The 21,716-nt window shown below is 34.6% G+C and overlaps 2 protein-coding genes across 3 annotated transcripts in view; both read left to right on the plus strand.

Moving 5' to 3' along the window:
- Window positions 1–1,613: 1,613 nt before the first annotated feature.
- LOC127803397 (ultraviolet-B receptor UVR8-like) lies at window positions 1,614–14,216 on the plus strand. Its single transcript, XM_052339594.1, has 11 exons — window positions 1,614–1,724; window positions 1,838–1,982; window positions 2,096–2,206; window positions 2,294–2,354; window positions 4,106–4,224; window positions 4,702–4,787; window positions 4,885–5,086; window positions 11,674–11,727; window positions 12,714–12,824; window positions 13,153–13,209; window positions 13,684–14,216. The coding sequence occupies exons 1-11, from the start codon at window positions 1,696–1,698 to the stop codon at window positions 13,879–13,881; spliced, it is 1,173 nt and encodes a 390-aa protein (XP_052195554.1). The 5' UTR covers window positions 1,614–1,695; the 3' UTR covers window positions 13,882–14,216.
- A 4,223-nt stretch (window positions 14,217–18,439) lies between these two features.
- LOC127803103 (protein SWEETIE) overlaps window positions 18,440–21,716 on the plus strand; it is a 55,555-nt gene continuing 52,278 nt past the window's right edge. For both annotated transcript variants that reach the window (XM_052339136.1, XM_052339137.1), the window contains exons 1-6: window positions 18,440–18,790; window positions 19,212–19,419; window positions 20,081–20,187; window positions 20,721–20,957; window positions 21,033–21,122; window positions 21,195–21,279. In XM_052339136.1, the coding sequence (XP_052195096.1) occupies window positions 18,626–18,790; window positions 19,212–19,419; window positions 20,081–20,187; window positions 20,721–20,957; window positions 21,033–21,122; window positions 21,195–21,279 (892 nt within the window). In that variant the 5' untranslated portion in view covers window positions 18,440–18,625. The remainder of the gene's footprint in view (window positions 18,791–19,211; window positions 19,420–20,080; window positions 20,188–20,720; window positions 20,958–21,032; window positions 21,123–21,194; window positions 21,280–21,716) is intronic.

Genomic DNA, 21,716 nt, shown 5'->3' on the forward strand with positions numbered 1-21,716 from the left:
TAGAATTTGTATGAAAATAAAATATTTTTTAAGTAATTAAATTGTTTATAATTAAATTTTTAAAAAATATTAATTAAAGGTATTTAATTGACCTAATTTTTTATTTATAAATTATTTTACTTTTTTAATTTTTGATATTTGATTGTCATTATTTTTCATATAAATAATTAGTACAATTAATTAATAATTAAATACATCAATTAATAATTAATTACATAAAATAATCAAATATATGTATATTCAAAAATAAATAAATAAATATACATACATAAAATATTTAAAAAATAAATCAAATATATATAAAAAATATATACATACACCTAGCCATTCCAAGTCGTCACCCAACCACAGCCGCCGTCGTCGTCGTTCAACCACTCCTATTGTCGCCACCATTGCCATTCTCTAGTTGCCGCTCACACCTTTGTTATTATCCATAGTCGCTGCTGTAAGTCGACGCCATTACAATTCTTCGGTCGCCACCCATGCTTTAAGTGTCGTCAATGGTCGCCACTGCAAATCTCCATTGATAGGCGGTGGCGGAAGAGGAATATCAATTGTTGATGGGTGAGTTTTTTCATTTTCATGAAAAATAAAATTCAACCTCCCTAGTGAGAAAATCAATTCTATAGGAAAATAATATTATGTGACCACAACTTTAAAATATATTTTTTATAAAAAAATTGGCCAATCAAACATCTCTAAAACTAAAATTTAGGTGAAAATTTATGATTTTTCATAAAAAATAATACCAATCAAACATACATTTAGTTCTTTCACTCCCCATTTGTTATAATATACAAGATATATTTTAAGAACACATTCAATTTAAAATTTCATTGCAAGCTTCAAAACTTCATATTGAATAAGAACAATATATGATCAAAAGGAGTTTATTTTTATGAAAGAAAATAAAAAAGCCAAAAGATCAAACATATTTTAATTGTTGAATTACCCTTTATAAGTTTAAATAAAGAAAAAGATAAATTACTAAAGCCTTCAAATATATATATATATATGGGTAAATTATATGAAATCTACTTACACTTAAGATCACAATTCACTTTCTTATGCTTTCGATTATATCAAAAAAATCCCTTACATTTTCAAAATATTGCAATTAATCATAATTTATTATTATTTTTCATAATTTTACACAATAATTTACATACAAAATATATAATTATATATATATAATTTTAATATATCAAAAAAATATAAAAATTTACATTAATCAACCAATAGATTACTAAAAATTATGTAAAATAACAATAAATTGTGACTGATTGTAATATTTTGAAAGTGTAAGGAAGTTTTTTGATACAATCAAAAGCACGTAAGGGTAAATTGCACATGACTTTAAGTACATGAAATTTCATATAATTTACCCTATATATATTGAAATTAAAACAAATATCCAGAAAAATGATTTTAATTTAGAAAGATTGGGAGCCAATATTTACCCATACGTTTTATGGGCTAATGAATGATTTAGCCATCTAATCACGTTCAATTTCAATAACTACGAAATTTATTAATTAATTGTTGCCATTCCTAATTTCCGAATCCTATTCGCTTCATTTATTTATTTTTTTGGGGCGGGGGGGGGGTCGGGGGATTCGCATCAAGTTGCTCTCGTCCTTTCTGAACTGCACTCAACTCAACATCGTCTCTGAAGCGCCACTTCTCTGAGCTCCAATGGCTTCCAGAACCGCCGTTATTGCCTGGTTCGCCGTCCTCTCCTGTTTTCTCGGCGCAAACAAAGAGGCGCGCCCCTCTTTCTTGCTACTGCTACTGCTACTGGCTAATGGCTATTATCTTTCTCCTCTCTTTGTTCCAGGGGTTCGGGAGAAGACGGACAGCTGGGAATTGGCAACGACGAAGAGAAGGAATGGGTTTGCGCCATCAAATCTCTCCAGTCCGAGCAAGTTCGCTCCGTCGTCGCCGGCAGCCGGAACTCTCTCGCCATTTGCCAGGACGGCAAGGTCCTCTTTCTCCTCATCCCGCATCTCCTCCTCTTCTTCCAGCAGGCCGGCTGCTGAGAGTTTGGGTTTTTATTTGTCTTCGCTGTTGTTTGGATGTCGATTGCCTTTTGCAGCTGTTTACGTGGGGCTGGAACCAAAGGGGAACGTTGGGGCACCCACCAGAGACCAAAACGGAGAACGTCCCTAGTCAGGTTAAGGCTCTTGCCAATGTCAAAATTGTTCAGGTAATCCCGATGCTTCGTCTTTGTGGGGTTTTCATGAGGTAGTTGCTGCTCTTGAAGTGGAGCTTACTGCTGCTTTGTGGGTTTCAGGCGGCTATTGGAGGGTGGCATTGTTTGGCCGTTGATGATCAGGGCCGAGCTTATGCTTGGGGTATATTAATGTTTCCTTTTATCTTTATGTCCCTTGGTTGCCAAGCACAATGAATACAATCCCAAGCCTTAATCCCACTAGGCGGGGCTACATGAATTGTAGATCTCTGATAATATATATCTATCTATTGCTATATCTTTTGGAAGACCATTATATTCTATGTCGTGTCTAAGACTTTTTCACCAAGTCTTTTTTTGTTTCCTCCCTTTCTCTCATTCATTACAAATTTCCTCCATACTATCCACTTGCCTCACAAGTGTTTCTGTCAATCTTCTTCTCACATAACCAAACTATCTTAATCATGATTGCCTCATCTTAGCTTAATAGGGTCACTTTAACCTTATAAAACTCATTTTTCAGCTTTAAAAGAATCTTATGATCACATAAAGTTAGATGCATTTCTCCACTTTAATCATCCCATCTTAATTCTATGAGTAGCATCCTCTGTAATTTCTCCATCTTTTTGATCAATTGATCCAAGATATCAAAATTATATGAGTAGTATCCTTTGTAAATTTCTCCATCTTTTTGATCAATTGATCAAAGATATCAAAATTAACTTTTCTTCTTTTTCTTCTTCTTCTTGGAGTAACTTTATCTCAAAGTTTCACAACAGTCTCATCCATAATATATTTTATTGAACTTACAATCTATATGCTCAGTTTTCTAGCTACTTAGTTTAAAATCTTTGGGTTCTAAGGCATTTCTCCATAATTAAAGTTTAGCATTAACGTCTTTCTCTTATTTTTTTTTCTTTTTGGTCTTATCTAGTAAGACAATATCATCTACAAATAACATACATCAAGGCAGTTTTTATTGGCTGTGCTTTTTGAGTTCATCCATCACAAAAGCAAAGAGATAAGGATTTAATGTAGATCATTGGTGTAATCCAATTGTAATTGGAAGAACCTTAGTACCTCCTTTAATGTCCATCACATGCCTACTTGAGTTTGGCTGACAAGAACGTTGATGCTAAATAAAAAGCCACATATTTAAATAGATAGTTGTGCCTGTTCTCTTTTGAATGTAGACCTATATTATGTTTTTCTTTTTTTCTTTTTTCTTTTTTTTATTATAGATGTGGTGGTTTGGAGGTACTTACCTTTTCTCATGAGCACTCACTTAATGGACAAGTAGAGCTCATCACCCTTTATTACATATGATGTGTTGCTGTATTTCCAATATCTGGGAGACACTTAGCGAGGTGCTCTCTGTCCCTTGGTCATGCCCCTTTTGAAAATTCATTTTGTATTTGCTGACATTTGGCTGAGGCTTGTTAATTTTCATTTTCTACCTAACTGACTAACTCTTTAACCATTTTGAAGACATAGTAGGCAGAAAAAGTTATTATGCAAGATGGAAGAAAAATTGAAACAACTTAAAAAAGAAAAGAAAAATGGATCAAACATAACTATAGATATTCCTAATATATAATTTATTTTTATATCTCTAGTATATGTGCTATGTACTGCCTTATTCTGCAATGTCCACCACCATTATTGTAAGAACTCATTATGTTGCTCTCTCTGTCTCATGTGCTCCAATCTATGTTCATTTAGTGCAGCACCTTGTGTTGAGAGTGAAATTGAAGTAAATCCAAGGAAATAATATCCAAAATGGGCTAAATTCTATGTAAATTGTATTTGAGGTCTGATGTTGATTTTTTTGCATGCATTTTTGCAAACAACAAAATCATGGTTAATAATTCTGCTTATGCTTTGCCATTGGGTTATGAATTTTGTTTTATGCAGGTGGGAATGAATATGGTCAATGTGGTGAAGAACCTGAGAGGAAAGATGATACAGGAAAGCCTTTGAGGAGAGATATTGTAATTCCACAACGATGTGCCACTAAGCTTTCAGTCCGTCAGGTGATTAGCTGATCAATCTAATGTACTTATTCTGATATTTCAATCAGATTTAGCCCTTGTGTGTGCTATTTGGATGTTGTAAACCTCTAGGTGCACCAATCATATGTGATATTTGCCTATGTTCAATAAAGCATCGCAGACTTCATTTTATTTTCCCCTGAGATAATATTCTAAATCAAGAGTTTTATTGTTCAAAGTTGATTCTTTATTGATTTTAGTTTCGAAAGTTTGGTTGCTTGATGAACATAAATTTCATCAGATGATACCATAGGATATTCAAGATTTGTCTTCCCAATTGTTTGGATTTGAAACTCAATTTGTAGTTAAAAGAAATTGCATAAAGATCTTTGGGATTAACTATGAACCATTATGTGCATTATATAAATCATACACATTTAGTCAACTGAATTCTTGTGAATGCATAACCAATATTGGATCACTTTTCTTGCCCTTTACTAATCATTTATTTATTTTTAGGTGGCTGCTGGTGGTACCCACTCTGTGGTTCTTACACATGAAGGGCATGTGTGGACCTGGGGTCAGCCATGGCCTCCTGGAGACATGTATGCCCCTGTCTTCTGCATATTTTCTGAAATATTTTTTTTTCAATTTGCGGGAGGTTATACACATTGTTTAGTCATTTACTTATTTTCTTTGTAGAAAGCAAATTTCAACTCCAGTACGAGTGCAAGGTCTTGAGAGGGTGAGATTAATTGCAGTTGGAGCTTTTCATAATCTGGCTCTCCTTGAGGACGGAATTTTGTGGGCATGGGGTAACAATGAGTATGGCCAACTTGGGACGGGGGACACACAGCCAAGAGCACAACCTGTTCCCGTCCAAGGGCTGTCTGGTCTTGCTCTGGTTTGTATCAAAATCTCTTTTTATGTTATTGTTCTATCTTGTATGTTATTAATGTAGTCCATTCTGGAACGCTGTATGTTGTTTAGAACATCTGTATGGCAAGTTCACCGGTCTCTTATACCTGTTCCCTCTTTCTATAGTCTAATTTTTCTGCCACATACTTTTTCCTTGAAGATAACCTGTTCTTCACCTTTTAAATCCTACAATCTCACACTTGGGCATTGTTTTTCATCATTCTTCCTCATCCTGTTTTTGATATGGATGTCAATGACCATAAGTCTATGTTGAGTGATTAGGCATTCTCATGTTATAACTTTACCAGCTTTACAACTTAAGTGGTCCTCTTATCTCATAAGAAAGTAATCTATTTGGATGGTAATAAACTATTTTTGTATGTGATTAATTGTTCATCTTGTTTATTAAACCTAGTATGAGCTATGATGAGTTCATACATCATGGAAAAAGATAAAATAACTTTGCCCTCATTATTTCTTTTTCCAATTTCATAACCTTCATGTACATCTCTATATCCCTTCCCCTCAATGCCTACATGATTATTTAAACCATCTCCTATAATGATCTTCTCTCCTTTAGGCATTCCTTGTACCAAACCCTCCAAATCTTTCCAAAATCTTGTTTTCATCTCTTATGCAAATCCAACTTATGGTGCATATCATCATCATTAACTGCACCTTATCCTAAGTCTCTTCTCCTAGAACCATTTTAGCTACAACAATTATGTCTCCTATTCTCTTTACATCTACTACACCCATCCTTTAAAGTTTTATCCATAATAATCCCCACTCAATTCTTTGAACAGTCCTTCCTGGGGTACCAAAGTATATTTAGACTCTGTCAATATTTTAGTCTTCTCTCTCTTTTAGAGGCAAATGTTATTAATTTTTCTCCTAATTATCATGTCCACCACATCTATAGATTTTCTTGTTAAAGTCCCGATGTTGGTTAACTAACATAACTCTCATCTCTTTTTTTGGGCCTGGGATTGGCTATAAATAGAAGGAACACATCCAATACAGTAAGTGTCGAGGGAATTATTGAGTCCACAAGTGGAGTCAATTTTGATTCAAGGCTTACATAAAAGCATTGTAGGATAGATTTGGAGGTGGTTTTTTATTTGTAATGTTGAGGTTTAGAATTTTTTCTCTAGATGATCTAGATACAAGAGAGTAGTCTTCTTTTCTATATTGCCTGACTCTAGCTTTTCTTTGAAGGTAATTGTTCATCCTCTTTGGATGTCTTATGGCTTGCTTGCTTGCGTTGTGGGTTTATAGAAAAGTGCACTTACATAGATAGAAATGTTTTTGTGCATGTTTTATGTTTGATTGACTAATAGCAAAAAAGATGCTTTTGAATGAGAACAAAACCGTTTTTTTTTTTTGTGTGTGGAGGAGAATCATGTTTTTGGAGCTTTTACTATATAGGAGAGTAGAAGCATAAAATAAAATTATTTTAGATTAATCAAAATTATTCTCACTAAAGTTATCTTTTTCTGATTTTATGCACTCTATATTTTCATATTTTTGTTTATCTGTAGTCCTTTCTACCAAGTGCCTTAGTTTCTGTTGTTGACCTACAAGGCATAAAATCAAATTGATTTTTAGACATATTAGTTTCTCTTCTTAATCTTTGCTTGATCACCCTCGCCCCAAAGTTTTATGGTGTGGTTCATTGGCTTGATCCATCTCTAATTTTCACAACTTTGAATATCTTCTTTATTCTTTTAAATAGGTATTAGAGTGCTCTTTCTCTATTTGCCGAGCTTCCTCTTTGATTTAAGAATTGTATTAAATAGTTTATTAACCATAAAATGCCTTCTTCCTGTCATGACCCTAAGGTTTAGCTAGGGTCTAGGAAGGAATTGGGAAGAATTTGGGAGAGAGACGGATAAGAATTAGAGGGAGATATATAGCATAAATTAAGAGAAAGGGAGGGAAAACAAGGAAGAATTAGAGAGAGAAAGTAAGGAGGGAAATATGAATTCACTAAATCATTTCAACATACATTTCTCTACATACTATGGCCTATTTATAGGCTGTTCAACTGATAGAATATTGTAGAACAGCACCTTGTGCACTTTAACAGAATGAATAGCATCTCCTAACCAACAATTGTAACTAATGGCAGCATTGCCCCTCTAATTCCTTTTGGGTCATGACAATTCCCCCTCCTTGAAAGGTTTCTTGTCCCCAAGAAACTTATTATCATTGAACTGTTGTTATTCATCCGATGCCCATCTTCACCAACTGGTTTCTTCTTCGCCTTTTCTTGTTCTCCTCTCGTATTACCTTTTTCTTTTGCTTTCTCTTTCCTTCTTCCTTAACAAAACTATGATTAGCGGCAAGCCCAAGTCCAGCCATCCACCTCTTCCTTATTGCCATTGAAAATTGTTCCAATGGAGCTATCAATCTTGTATGGAACAATTAGTCACAAAAAGAGGTAGAGGTAGACCTAAGAAGACTTTGGGAGAGACATTAAAATTTGATATGAAATATATGGATCTAAATGAGGATATGACAAAAGACAGAAATACATGGAAGTCTAGAATTCATGTAGCCGACCCCACATAGTGGGATAAAGGCTGGATATGTTGTTGTTGTTGTTGGAGCTATCAATCTTGTAACCATCTCATTTCCAGTCATAAGAAGAAATTTAAACTTCTCTTTAAGCAAATCAACCCTTTTTGCAACTGTTGTCCTGTTTTGTGTGCCCGTGCCAATGACATACGTATGAGATGTTCCAAACAAGGTGCCCGGTGCAATCCTTTCCTCCTTTTCCTCAAGTACTTGGTAAAGAGGCTTTTCAGGCTTCTTCCTCAGCTATTTCCTGAGATCAATGAGATCAGCAGAGCTGTCCTCCTTCCTTGCAGCTATCATTCTCGTTCTTAGTACCTCATCAGCCTCATACTCCTCCTCAGCTACATGAACACCACCTTCCTCTTCCATGACGACTATATCAGCTCCCTACACTTCTTGATGAGCAGCCTTAGGAACTCCTATGACAACATTAGTTTTGTGCCTTTCTCCAAACCGAGTACACAAGGCATTTACAAACTGTGGCCAGCTCCATTCTACCCTTCCCCAGCTCCAATTCTGGAACCAAACGCATGGAATTTCACTCAGATTAGCTGCAACCATTTTTACTTTCTCCTTTTCAGCCACTCGGTGTTGGTAGAACACCCCTTCACATTGCTGGATCCACCATTTTGGCCTATCCCTGTCAAACACTAGAATAGCCAATGGAGCAAAAGTGGGCAAATCGGCACTTGGAATTGAGGTCGACAAAGTCCAATTAGCAGTCTGAAATTTATGTGAACACAGGATCAAAAAATCGTCCAACTGCTTATGGAGGTCCTTAACTTACTTTGTTGCAGCAATTAGTCCTTCCACCATTTCCTTAGTTCAATTCCTTGAAATTACACCCTATAACAGTTTCTTGATCAGCCTCAAAGGATTCCTTCAGAAACTCCCTTGTATTAAAATTCAGCAATCCTTAATCCCCAAAATCTAATTTAGCCCTGCAATGGTTGCTTCCAGTTCAACAACCTCAATTCTTGTTGTCGAACAGGATCCAACTCAGATTCTCCAAAATCTGACAGTGATTGTGATGGCTCTAATTGCTCAATTTCACTTCTCACCACTTCCCAATCTGAGTTGAGAATCACAACTGAAACCAAAGTGATTCAAGGATCACCCTAGTCTCACCCACTTACCGAAGTGGCAGCCATAGCAGCGCACCCAGATTTGAATCTCTACGCCTTTAATCTGAGTCCTCTCCTTAGATTGCTTGAATAACTTGGCCTTGCTTGCTGCCAAAACTCACCACACCAGCCAACAACCTAGGGTTGGTTGTTCTTGAAGAATCACTTCGGATTGCCCAGATATTAGTCGCCTACAAATTTGCTTCCCAATTCGCAATTGGCTGCTCTGGATCCACCTCCTCTATTGATCGATTCCGATGCAACCAATAAAATCTGTTGGAATCTAGTCAAAAATAACCTGGAACTCACCTCCCTCAACTTCTAGAGAACCAAGCATATACACTTAGCTAGGATCACTTCTGATAAGCAATTCGCTGATGTTCCACAATCACACAAGAGATTGTTTCCTGCCGTTGCCTTCCTCAAAATCCAAATTCAGCAGTACTAAGCTCGCCTCAATCAATTGCACACGACCGCGTATGTTTGCAATCATTGTCGAAATCGCCTTCCAAGTTTCGAACACAATTTACTAGAATTCACAGTCGGAATCAACTCTTAACTCCGCCTTCAAGATCCGTTTCTGATCCAAAACCCGTTGCGCCACTCTGATAACAACGTTTCTGCTGTGCACATACTTCCGGAACTTGATTGAATCGATTCGACTTCCAGATTCACGTCACGAAATCCACTGCACATGCAACGATTAGACTTGGAATCACACAATTGGAATCGCTGGTCTATTTCACCTTTAAAATCGCGACAACCACATACTGATCAGTTCTGCTTCAATTCGCCTCAAGCATGTATACTTGCTTACCCAATCATCGACCAAGCTCCGTAACCACCGGAATTCCTTCTCTCTGCCTTGGCTCAAATTGCAGAACTTCGCTTCCAGATTACAACTAAGATCAAGGTCAGTTGCATTAGATTCTTCTTTGAGGAACGTCGCCTCCAATTTCAAGTCAGATCAAATAACGGAACCAGCTTCGCCTACGAAATTCAAAATTGAGACGAAATTTACAACTGCAAGACTACCTTACCTCTCGACTGAATCAAGTCAGAGATCACCTAGCTACAATTCGCCCTTCCACCTTGAGCAAGACTTACCGAAATTCGCGACCGGACGTGCTCTTACCTCGCCTTCCAAGATCGACCAATAGTTGCTTGTTCGCTTGGTTACAATCGGCCCTTGGTTCCTTCGGAATCGGATCGGAAATGTTGGCCGATCTGATCCGTTGAAGCTCCTCGAGAGTTTGACTGTATCGCTAGAAATTCACGGCTAAGAATTGATCGGCCTTCTTCACCTTTAGTTCCGAGCCAACACTCACCTCCTCATGTGTCGGAATCACATTCCGAGATTCATCCGGAAGTCGAAATTGCCTAGCCAAGTCGCCTTCAAATCCCGAACTAGAATTATACCCAATAGTTGATCGGAATTCACTAGCGGATCTCAGTTTCGATCAATCCTTGTTTCCTTCCTACTTAGATCTGAAATGCGGATAAAATCGCTGCTCAAACTCGCCTGAACTATCGGTTTCCGTAATCGCCTCTACCTCGTCTTCGCGTCTAGATTGATTGAAATCACAACCGAGGAACGACGGCTCTGATACCAAATGTCATGATCCTAAGGTTTAGCTAGGGTCTAGGAAGGAATTGGGAAGAATTTGGGAGAGAGACGGATAAGAATTGGAGGGAGATATATAGCAGAAATTAAGAGAAAGGGAGGGAAAACAAGGAAGAACTAGAGAGAGAAAGTAAGGAGGGAAATATGAATTCACTAAATCATTCCAACATACATTTCTCTACATGCTATGGCCTATTTATAGGTTGTTCAACTGATAGAATATTGTAGAACAACACCCATGTGCACTTTAACAGAATGAATAGCATCTCCTAACCAACAATTGTAACTAATGGCAGCATTGCCCCTCTAATTCCTCTTGGGTCATGACACTTCCATGCACTTCCATGCTTCTATAGGGAAGGGAAACCTTTTCTTAACCATTCTTCCTTTATATATATATATCTTGCTTCACTTTCAGGCATGTACATCTATAAAATATATAATTCTTATCTTTTTTGGAATTTCCAAGATGTCCGAACATAATAACTCTTTATTGGAAGTTGAAAGATCTTGGAAGTTTCTTTGTGGGCAGTAGATTCTTTATGTGAGTGTGTTGTAGTGGTTGTTGGTACCCTTGGGTATCCTGACACTCTCTCAACAATTTTCCCCATTTTTTCATCAGACTATGAAAAAACTTTGGTATGTTAGAACAATTTTAGAAGTTCTATTCATCTCTTTTTACCATACACATGGTTTAGAAATTTGATTGTTTGCTGGATATGTTGTACAGACAAATAGTGTACAAGAAAGTTAGACACTCCGTTTGAATCTGACTAGTTTGGATCTCATTGGACAAATTCTACTAGAGTTTATAAAGTTTTAGTTCTGTAGTCTTTTGAATTTTATTTCATTTTTTTAGTCCTTGAAATGTTATTACTTCTGACTTGCAATGTTTGAATTTGACTAATAGTTTGTTTTTGGTCATGTGAAGCATAGCATGGTGGCAGTACATACTTTTCTTACAAAACCGACAATGAAGATGAAAACTACTTCAAAATCATCTTATACATGTCCAAGAATTTATCACCATACTACTGTAATAAAATACTATGTCATTACTTATTTTTGCTTCATCATTTCAAGGTTTCCTGGTTTTTATTGGTGATCAGTTTATATTGAGCATATTAACAAATTTAAGTAGATTTGCTGATCCTTTCAAATTGATGATGATTATATTGTTTGACCATTTGTCTGTAGCATTCATAGTATGAAGAGTTTGAGCAGCATGATCTTACTCACGTGCAGGTTGACATTGCTGCTGGAGGATGGCATTCTACTGCCTTGACTGATGAAGGAGAGGTATCTCTTTTCTTTTTGATGTTTCAAGCGGTTCTACTGATTGTATTTTCTGTTGTTATTGTCATGCCTTGATAATACATCTAACTTCTTTCCCCTTAAAAGTATGAATACGTAATATCACTACGTGCTAATCATTGGTGTTGGGAAATTGAGTGAGGACCTAATTAACTTCTACAATATCTTATTTGCAGCTAATGCAAAGTGTAATATGCTGAACCACCAATCATTGTTGTTTTCCTTCCCCACCTCCTCTTTTTCAATTTTTAGAAAAGCATTTATAGGTGCCTTAATCCAAATAGTTGAGGACCTTGTGTCTTAGTCAAATATGGCATTCCATTGCTGCTTCTTACTTTTTCAGCAGAGAAAGATATTATGGATTTTAGGCTACATGCATCTTTGTTTTGATTATATGTAGTCAAGGTTTGACTAGAATTAGAAATGGGTCAGGAATTCTTTTTGTGTAATTGTAAAACTCAAGAAAAATGCTGAGACACTTCCTTTTTATAGTTAGATCTGTTGGTGTATGTTTGCATGGTAATTTCTATGAACAAATAGGAGAATTGAGATGGAAAATGTATATTCCATCCACAAATTGCTATTAAGATTGTTCCCTTTTATTTATTCTGCTCATTTGTGATGCCTGCTTTACTTCTAGAAGAAATAAGCGCATGATAATCACTAGTAATATATCAAATCTGTGAGCTCCGAAAATAATGAATAATAACATGGAGCTTTTAAGTAATGAAAATCTTTTTTAGCATATTTACTCTAAAATGGCCTCTTGACCCTTATTTTGTGGCTTTTTTTTTGGCAAAGAAATAATATGCTATTTCACTGCTTGCTTATAATCTTAGTTGCATACCCTGTACTCTGAATATCCTGTTCCATGGACTTGAAAGGCTCAGTGTGTCAATTCTGCTGTAAATGATGTGATATGTGCTTTTTTATGAGTTGTAACATATTCATTTGTTGTGTTTCCATTGCAGGTATATGGTTGGGGTAGAGGGGAACATGGGAGGCTTGGATTTGGAGATGACAAGAGCAGTAAAATGGTACCTCAGAGGGTTCAACTTCTTGTCGGGGAGGACATTGTTCAGGTGCTAAAGCGTTTCAACTACTACTTTGGTAGTTATCACGATGGTGTCATCACAATTTAAAATAATCGTTCTCATTTGAGTTATGCCAACAGTAATTAAGTTACAGGGAAGGATGTTGATTTTTAAAATCCTAGAAGTATCACATAGAGCATGCAATACACTAGTTGCATCTGCTATTGAGAAAAACAAAGAAAGGATTCTTTAGAGAATGCAGTGCTATAGGAATGTCACAAAACCCATAGTCTAGGTGTCATGTTTTTGTTGAACATTACCTTACTTCTTGCATCTTTTAAGCCCTTTGGATTTTAATATTTTATTTACAATGTAGGTGTCTTGCGGGGGAACCCATTCAGTTGCATTGACGCGTGACGGCCGCATGTTTTCGGTAAGTTCTGGACGCAATTCATGAGAGTTGATGTTGAACCTACACGGATAGACATCAAATTGAAACCTGGCCATATGGTTATCCTCTATACAAAATTTATATGTCGGCTTGCAGCCATTGGGTTTGATTCCTTAGATTATACACGCATGTTTGTCTAATCGTCAATACTCTTACATACGCCGCCCCTGCCAGTCTGTTAAAGACTTATAGACCTGTTCAATACAACATATAAAAACAACTCGTTAAGCCTTTATGCCAAGTAGCTACACGAATTCTAGAAAACAAACGAGTGCTAGAACTTCTGGCCTTGTGGTTAACAACCAGGTGCTCTAGCCAACTGAGCTATTCCAGCTTTGATTGATTACCTTTTGAGGTATCCTCTTACAAATCCTGTCATTCTAAATCCTTTGCTTCTGCTGTTTTTCCACTGTCTTCTTCTATTATCATCAATACATGTCGATTTGCTATTGGCAGTTTGGACGAGGCGACCATGGACGTCTAGGATATGGCCGAAAAGTAACCACCGGTCATCCATCGGAGGTGCCCATAAACCTCTCACCTCCAGGAAATCTCAGTGGCAATGAGGCCAATGGCTATTGGCCCGCAAAACTTGTTGCTTGTGGTGGCCGGCACACATTAGCAGTAGTTGAATGGCATCCTGATGATAGCTGAACAGTTGAAGTGATGCCATGAAGCGTATGCTTGAAGACTAAAATTAATGACATAATTGTCATTCTCATCGGAGAAGGGCAACGCCAGATTAATTAATATCTATAATATTGCACTGTGGCAAGTGGTGTCATACCCTGTTTATATTGCAGGACTTGAGTTGGCGTTGGCGTTCAAATGAACTGACTATTTGTTTGGTTTATGCGTAGCGTAGAGAATATTGGTAGCTTTTGGCAATTGAGAATATCTGATCACAGTTCTTGTAATAATGAATATTTAGTCCTATATTAGAGGCTTAAAATGGCGGGGTGAACTGTTGAAATTGCCGCAGTTGAGAATATCGATTCATTTGTTTGGTCTTTAAGGAGCACAAAAGAAAAGGATAAAAAGAAAAGTGGATTCACAGAGAATCCAAAATTTCCAAATGGCCTCACATTACGATTAATATCATTTAATTCAAAACAAAAAATCATATAGGTGTTGGGAAAACATGCAAAAAGTATAACATTTTAAAAATATTAATATTTACTTTATTTCACAATTTAAATTAACAAATTATGACATTCAAATTTTAACACTAACACTATTCCTTCAACTTAATTTAAATAGTATGTCTAATTTAATGAAATTTGTTAAATTAATGCTTTAAAAATTTAAGCTATAATCGAATAGGATTCAGTTGACTTCAAAAATATGTCAATACTATAAAATTTTAAATAGTATGACTTTAGTTATAAGTTAGTAAATTTAATCTCAATAAAGGTGATCGCGATAAAGATGGTTATGGTGACATATTTAGTCACACGAGATAATAAGAGTGATAATCAAATAGGTTATGATGTTGATAGAGTTGATGTCAAAAGATAAAAGATAAAAAAAAATTAAAGAATAAAATAACTTATTGAATAAGAATATACAATGATTATGAGATGAAAAAGTTGGCAATATAAAATTTAATAAAGTGATGATAAATTCACAAAAAAATCAATTCATTCGTATGATGCAACCAAATCCATTTTGTATGGATCCATTTTTTCATTCCCATTGCCGCGCACCCTATTATTCCATCCAACAAGACACGCTATTAAGGTTTATTTTGTATGACTTAAAACTTAAGCTTAAATATATTAATGTTTTCGAAAAATATGTGAAAAAATTGTAAAGTATTTGAAATAACAAAATCAAAAGGTGGCCAATAATAAGTTTTTGACTTATTGAGAAGGCAAAAGCTCTCAAATAAGTCAAAAAAATAGATTTGGCTTTAGCTCAAAAGATTATTTATATTTTTATAACAGAAAAATTTTAACTTTTTAATGAACTTTTAGTAGTAAAAGCCAAGTAAAAATATTTATATTAAACAAATCTTTAATGTGTCATTGGCTAATCCAAACCTATTTGTGCTTGTATGTAACGCGATAAAAATCATGACTCAATTCACTTATATATTTAATCTACTATTTTATATTTTCCTTTTAAATTTCATAGTAGAATGTTGATAATTGCCTCTTTTTTTATAAAATTTATGATAGAGTGTGTTATTATTAGTGCCATGATACACTTTTAGTGCTATTATTATTATTTGAGGGTATCCATTCATAACGAATATTTTGTCCTCCAAATATTGATTTTGTTTAAGGGAAAATAATTTATATAAATAAAATTTTCTAAATATTAATTTTGTTATATTATAATAACAAATATACAAGAATATGATGGTAACTGTTAAAGATATTAATAGCTATGATTATAGCTCAACTTTTAATGCAACAACAAAATTATTCTTTCATCGTTATGTTTTAAACTTATTTAATTTTTAATTAAAAATTATTATTATAAGTGTTAATAATTAGATGTGAGTCCCCCATTTGATTATAGAATCAATTAAATTATTCAAATCAAATATAGTGAATTTGTGACAAAATTCAGTCTCATTGACCGAATATATTATCAAATTGAATAGGTTAAAAAAAATAAAAAACACAAAAATAACTCAACAAATTTAAAAAAAAAACTAAAATAACTGTTGCCCAGAAAAATATTCAAGAGGGGGGTGAATTGAGTTTTTCAAAAACTAAAACTGCGTTCTATTTGCTTTTCAATTTTTAGTTTTGAGTTTTGAATTTATTTTTAATTTTCTATTTTGAAAATCTATTTTTAAAAAACTAAAAACGTGTTCTCTTTATTATTTTGAAAAACTATTTATTAAAACAGAAAATTAGAAAATACGTTCTCTTTGAAATTTTGAAAATAATTTTTTAATAATATTTTATTCACTAATTTTGATTATTCAGTAAATTAGAAATATTTACTATTAATATATTATTAAAAATATATATATTTTTTAAAGTTAATGAATTTTGTAATATTCTTTCTCATTACAATAATAAAATATGAATAAATAAATAAATAAATATGTTTTGAATTTAGAATTTGTTTTGAATGAAAACACTCAAAATAACTTTTTGTTATTTTGAGTTTTCTTTACAATTTTTTTTTTGTTTTCAAAAATGCATTTTTAAAAACAACAAAGATAACGTGTTTTTATTATTTTAAAAAATTTAAAATTAAAAATGACTTAAAAACAATAAAGAGAACGCAATCTAATAATTTTATCTCTTTTGAAAACTCTTAAATTTGTAATTTTAATATGTGGTAATTGTAGTATGATTGAAATCAATAAAATCACTCAATCACACAAAACAAGAGAAATTTATAGTGGTTCAGCTCTAAAGAGTTGTTGACATACATTTTTATAACACCCCGCATCGAGTGATAAGAAGGTCCTGGACAACTTACCTTTATGGGCCTGTGCGAATTTTCCAGGGGGTCACCCATCATTGGGTTTTCCCAAATCAAACATGCTTAATCTTGGAGTTCTTTGTCTGCATTCAGCTCAAAAGGTATTTAGCTAGTGTTGTTTTCATTTTTTGCTTATTTTCGATATATACTACCATTCTCTGGGCTTTTGGGGTATTACACATATCATGTCATCATCATCAAGGGGTCCACGTTGTGGGTTAGCTCTTAGCTCTCGCCCTTCAACGACTAGGAGCTCCACTGTACGTATGAGCCCCTCAATCGCCTTTTGGACGATTGATGTGGGAGGAACATGGTGCATCCACAAGAGCCTAATCATTTTTCTCAAGACTTAGCTTTAAATTCCACCAAGGAGAATCAACACTAGCTTTTAATTGGAGTTATAACCAACATACAATCATTTGTCTAAACAATAATCACTAACACACTACTAACAAATACAATCCCTTCACGCAATAAGTGAGTAAAAATAACAAACTTACAACCAGAGACAATTACAAACAAGTCACAAACAATTGAGAATTCCACTAGCCATCACACTTATAACATTGCAAACTTTCTCATTATTGTTTTAATGCTCTATCAAGTTTGTTCTACACCTTGAGCCTCCATACTTACTCTATATACATACATCTTCCAAACACACTAACTATTAAATAAAAGTTTAATATGAAATTCAAAAAATATTTAGACTTTCTCAAACAATAAGAAAACATGTATCACTTTTCATTCAAAATAAATTTACTTTTTGCATGAGAAATTAATATTTGAAAATTTAAATATAAACTTTTGATACACAAATGATTAAAACAATAAAAATGTCTAAAAATAATTATCCTTTAATTCAAAATAAATTTACTTTTTGTACGAGTAAGAGAAAACATGTCTAAGAATAATTACCATTTAATTCAAAATAAATTTACTTTTTACATGAATAAGAGAAAAACATGTCTCAAAATAATTATTCTTTAATTCAAAATCAATTTACTTTATACATGAGTAATAAATGCATTTATCAAAATATGAAAAAATAAACATATACTTTTGAGAAATAAATAATCAAAACAATGAAACGTGTCTAAAGACAATCAACCTTTAATTTAAAATAAATTTATTATTTGTACTCATTTTTAATTCAAAATAAATTTATATTTTACATGAATAACAAATATATTTATATTATAAAAATAATTTTGTTATTATTAAAATCATATTTATTTACTATTGAGCTTAACAATAATAAAGTGCAAAAATGACATGGCTTTTTGCACTTTACTCGATTTGATTTTTTTAATTTTTTTAATATAGAAACTAAATCTAATTAAAATAATTGAAATTACAAAATTGAAAAATTGAACTAATCGATGTACCGCTTAACTCTAATAAAATCGATAATTTTAATTGATTCGATTTGAATATTTCAATTTAACTAAAATGTTATTCACTTCTATTAATAATTGACTTATTTATTTCACAAAAATTAGATTTCAATACCATAAAGTAAGTTGATAAAAATAAAATTATACAGTATAATTTGAAAACTATGACAAAGATTTATCACATTTTGATTTATTTTATTTAAAATGTAAAAATAATAATTTATATATTATTTTATTTTAAATATATATATTTTCGGTTGGAAGCACAAAAAAAAAAAAAAAAAAATTTGTACTCGCCGCCAAACATTATCTTGGTCGACAAGAAAGGGGACTCCCAATTACTCATCTACGTCTACGAGTTGTTTTAATTTTATTATTTTGGGACCGTTATAGGGCCCGACCTTCAGCGACTGAGCCCTAGTGCGAGCCATTGGGGATTAATCTCAACGTTCTGATTGATCCGATCCGATCCTTTCTCCATCGCAGATCAGCCTGAATTTACTCTCTCTTTCTCTCTGTTTCTCGCTTCACTATTTCTCTATGCAACTTCCATGGCGAAGAATTACGTAAGGGAGAATGTTCCGCTATCAAGATTCGGCGTGTTGGTGGCGCAGTTGGAGTCCATTGTCGTCTCTGCGGTTCATAAGCCTCCCGACGCCCTTCTATGTTTCGATCTCCTCTCCGATCTCGTCTCAGTTATAGACGAGGAGCCCAAGGTCTACATGTGTATACATTATGCCGTATTTTTCTTCAATTCAGGCATCAGTTCTTTTGATTATACATTTGATGTATAACTGATTAATTTCATGAATCTTTTGGAAGCTCACTTTCCTGGCTTAATTCTCGTCGAATTCTGTCAAAGGTTGCTATAAACTTATTAGATGGCATAGTAACTTTCAGAAACATTCACTTTTTTTTTTTTCACGTGTTGAGTTCTGATTTTGGGAAGAGTTAAAAGTTCAAGTGATCCTTTGCCCTTTCCCCATCTCTCCACAACAGCCTGAGTAAGCCATTCTATACTAGGAAAATGGAATTTGCCCAACATTTCGGGAATTTAATGGATTTTTAGAAGTTAGTTTTTGTCTATTTATATATTTTTGAAAGTTAATCTAAGTTTCCTATTTTTGGAGATTTCAGGACTCTATACTTCTGTGGCAACGGAAATGCGAGGACGCACTTTACTCCTTGCTTGTTCTCGGTGCACGGCGAGCAGTGCGTCATTTGGCATCAGTGGCAATGGCGAGGATTATAATGAAGGGCGATGGCATTTCGATATATTCAAGGGCGAGCAGCCTCCAAGGGTTTCTTTCTGACGGGAAGAAAAGCGAGCCTCTACGTGTTGCTGGTTAGTCAAATTTATTTAGAATTTTAGATAGTTACAGGCAAATACATCTTGGTTTCCCACTCTTTTCTGGTGGAGTTATTTTAACGGTGCATTAAGGTTTAGTGGAGTAATTTATAGGAGATCCTATTCTTATTAATAATATGTAGTTTTGAATTTGATCATTTAAAATTTTGGGTAGACAGGCAAATAGATTATGGTTTCCCATATTTTGTGTTTCCCAGTGGACTTAATTTAATGGTTCACTGTGTTGAGTGGAATAATTTATAGGAGGTCTTATTTTACCAACGAGATGTAGTTTTGAATTGTATGATTCATCTTTTTTATTTTTTGAGTTTGTAATGCCCTAAGTTAATGCTTCGATTAAGAAGCACGTGTCTGAACAAGGGATACAAACACAGTTACATTAACTTTAGGAACATATCATAAAAGAGACATTGCCGCCTTGTCTGCTATGAAGTGGTTGGGAGCTATTGACTTCATCAGTAATGCTTCGGGGTGGCTGGTATTTTTCAGAACTTGATAAGCTACATTTGCAGTACAATAAGTTGTAATGCCTCACTAAGCTTAATGCACCTCCTCTCCCCACCTCAAGGGGTGGCTGGTTTATTTTGTTGCTTATTCATGTAAGTTACCCTAGTTTGAACTGTGTGATGAATTGCAGGTGCTGCACAATGCTTGGGAGAGTTGTATCGCTATTTTGGAAGAAGAATTACTTCAGGTCTTCTTGAAACGACTATTATTGCAACAAAACTGATGAAGTTTAATGAGGTAGTCCTTAGGTGAATTGCAACTTTAATGAATTAACTGGCTATTTGTGCTGTCTATTTATTTTTTGATAAGCAATTTATCACTGTTTATCACATATTCATTTATTTTGTATGAGAATGCCGTATGCTTGCATGCTGTTATTTATATGGGGCATACTGGATGTGAACAAAGATTCATGTAAATGGTTGGTGTTCTAGTGAATTAAGGCTGTTACATAGTCTGATTAGTACCTTACTGCAACTATTTCTGCAATATAATCTGTTTGTTACATTTGTTGCTTTGGTGCATGTGGGGGAGGGGGGGTGGGGAACCAGTCTTTAACTGGTCTAACAATGAAATATTAGTGCTGTGATCCATATGTTTTTTTGCCTCAAAACCAATCCCCATTCACGTGATGATTTCTTGTTGTTGCTTCTTGTGAATTCATGTAGCTGACACCATATAGGGGGGTAAAGGATTGGTTGTTGTTGCTTGTTGCAATTATTATGCCATATGCAGCTGTTTTATTTGTATTTAACCACTTGCATCTTCAGGAATTCGTGAGGAAAGAAGCTTTGCACATGCTCCAAAATGCTTTGGAGGGCTCTGGTGGCACTGCTGCTTCTCCAGCATATGCAGAGGCATTCCGCCTGATAATGCGATTAGCTGTTGGAGACAAGTCTTTCACAGTGAGAATAGCTGCTGCAAGAAGTCTAAAGGCATTTGCAAATATTGGAGGACCAGGTCTAGCTGTTGGAGAGCTTGACAACTCAGCTTCCTACTGTGTGAAGGTAGCATTTGACTGTCATTTGCTGATGGTTTCTATTTTGAAATCAGACTATCCATATTTGAGGCTGTGTTTTTAGGCCCTTGAGGATCCTTTTTCATCTGTTCGGGATGCTTTTGCCGAAGCTTTGGGTGCAGTGCTTGCTCTTGGAATGAATCCCGAGGCACAGGTTCCTGTCCCAAACTGCCTTGTATCATTATGGTTCTCCTGGATACACTCTCATGTTTCATTATGTTACTAGGTGCAACCAAGGGGAAAGGGTCAATTTACTCCAAAGAAACTTGAAGGAGGTTTAGAAAGGCATTTAGTGTTGCCCTTCACAAAAGGTAGTAAGATCTGGATTATTGCCACACTTGTAATGCATACTCTGAATAGTTCATGGGATCAAATACCCATTATAGTTGAGTTCTATTCATACTGTAAGGGCAATAAAGGAGTTAAGCTTGTTCCTTAAAAAGTAATTTGTTAAGGATCTAGGGATTTATATTACTACTCAATATTTACACTTGACAGATGCTTAGTTTTGATTGCCAGATTTTAGCTTGGTCACTTAGGCTCTAGAAAAATCTTGATTGATTGTTTGAATTGTTGGTGGTGGAGGATTTTAGATCTAGAAGAACATGAGAGAAACATTAAATACAACTTTGAGGGCGCATATGGGGATTTTTATCTAATAGAGTGAGACATCCGAGTAGGGTCCTAGATAACAATTTGTCTATTTTACAACCTATTTTGACTAAGTGGTGGCTTGAGCTGCTGCAGT

This window comes from Diospyros lotus, chromosome 6 (assembly GCF_014633365.1).
Source record: "Diospyros lotus cultivar Yz01 chromosome 6, ASM1463336v1, whole genome shotgun sequence".
In the NCBI taxonomy this organism is placed as follows: domain Eukaryota; kingdom Viridiplantae; phylum Streptophyta; class Magnoliopsida; order Ericales; family Ebenaceae; genus Diospyros; species Diospyros lotus.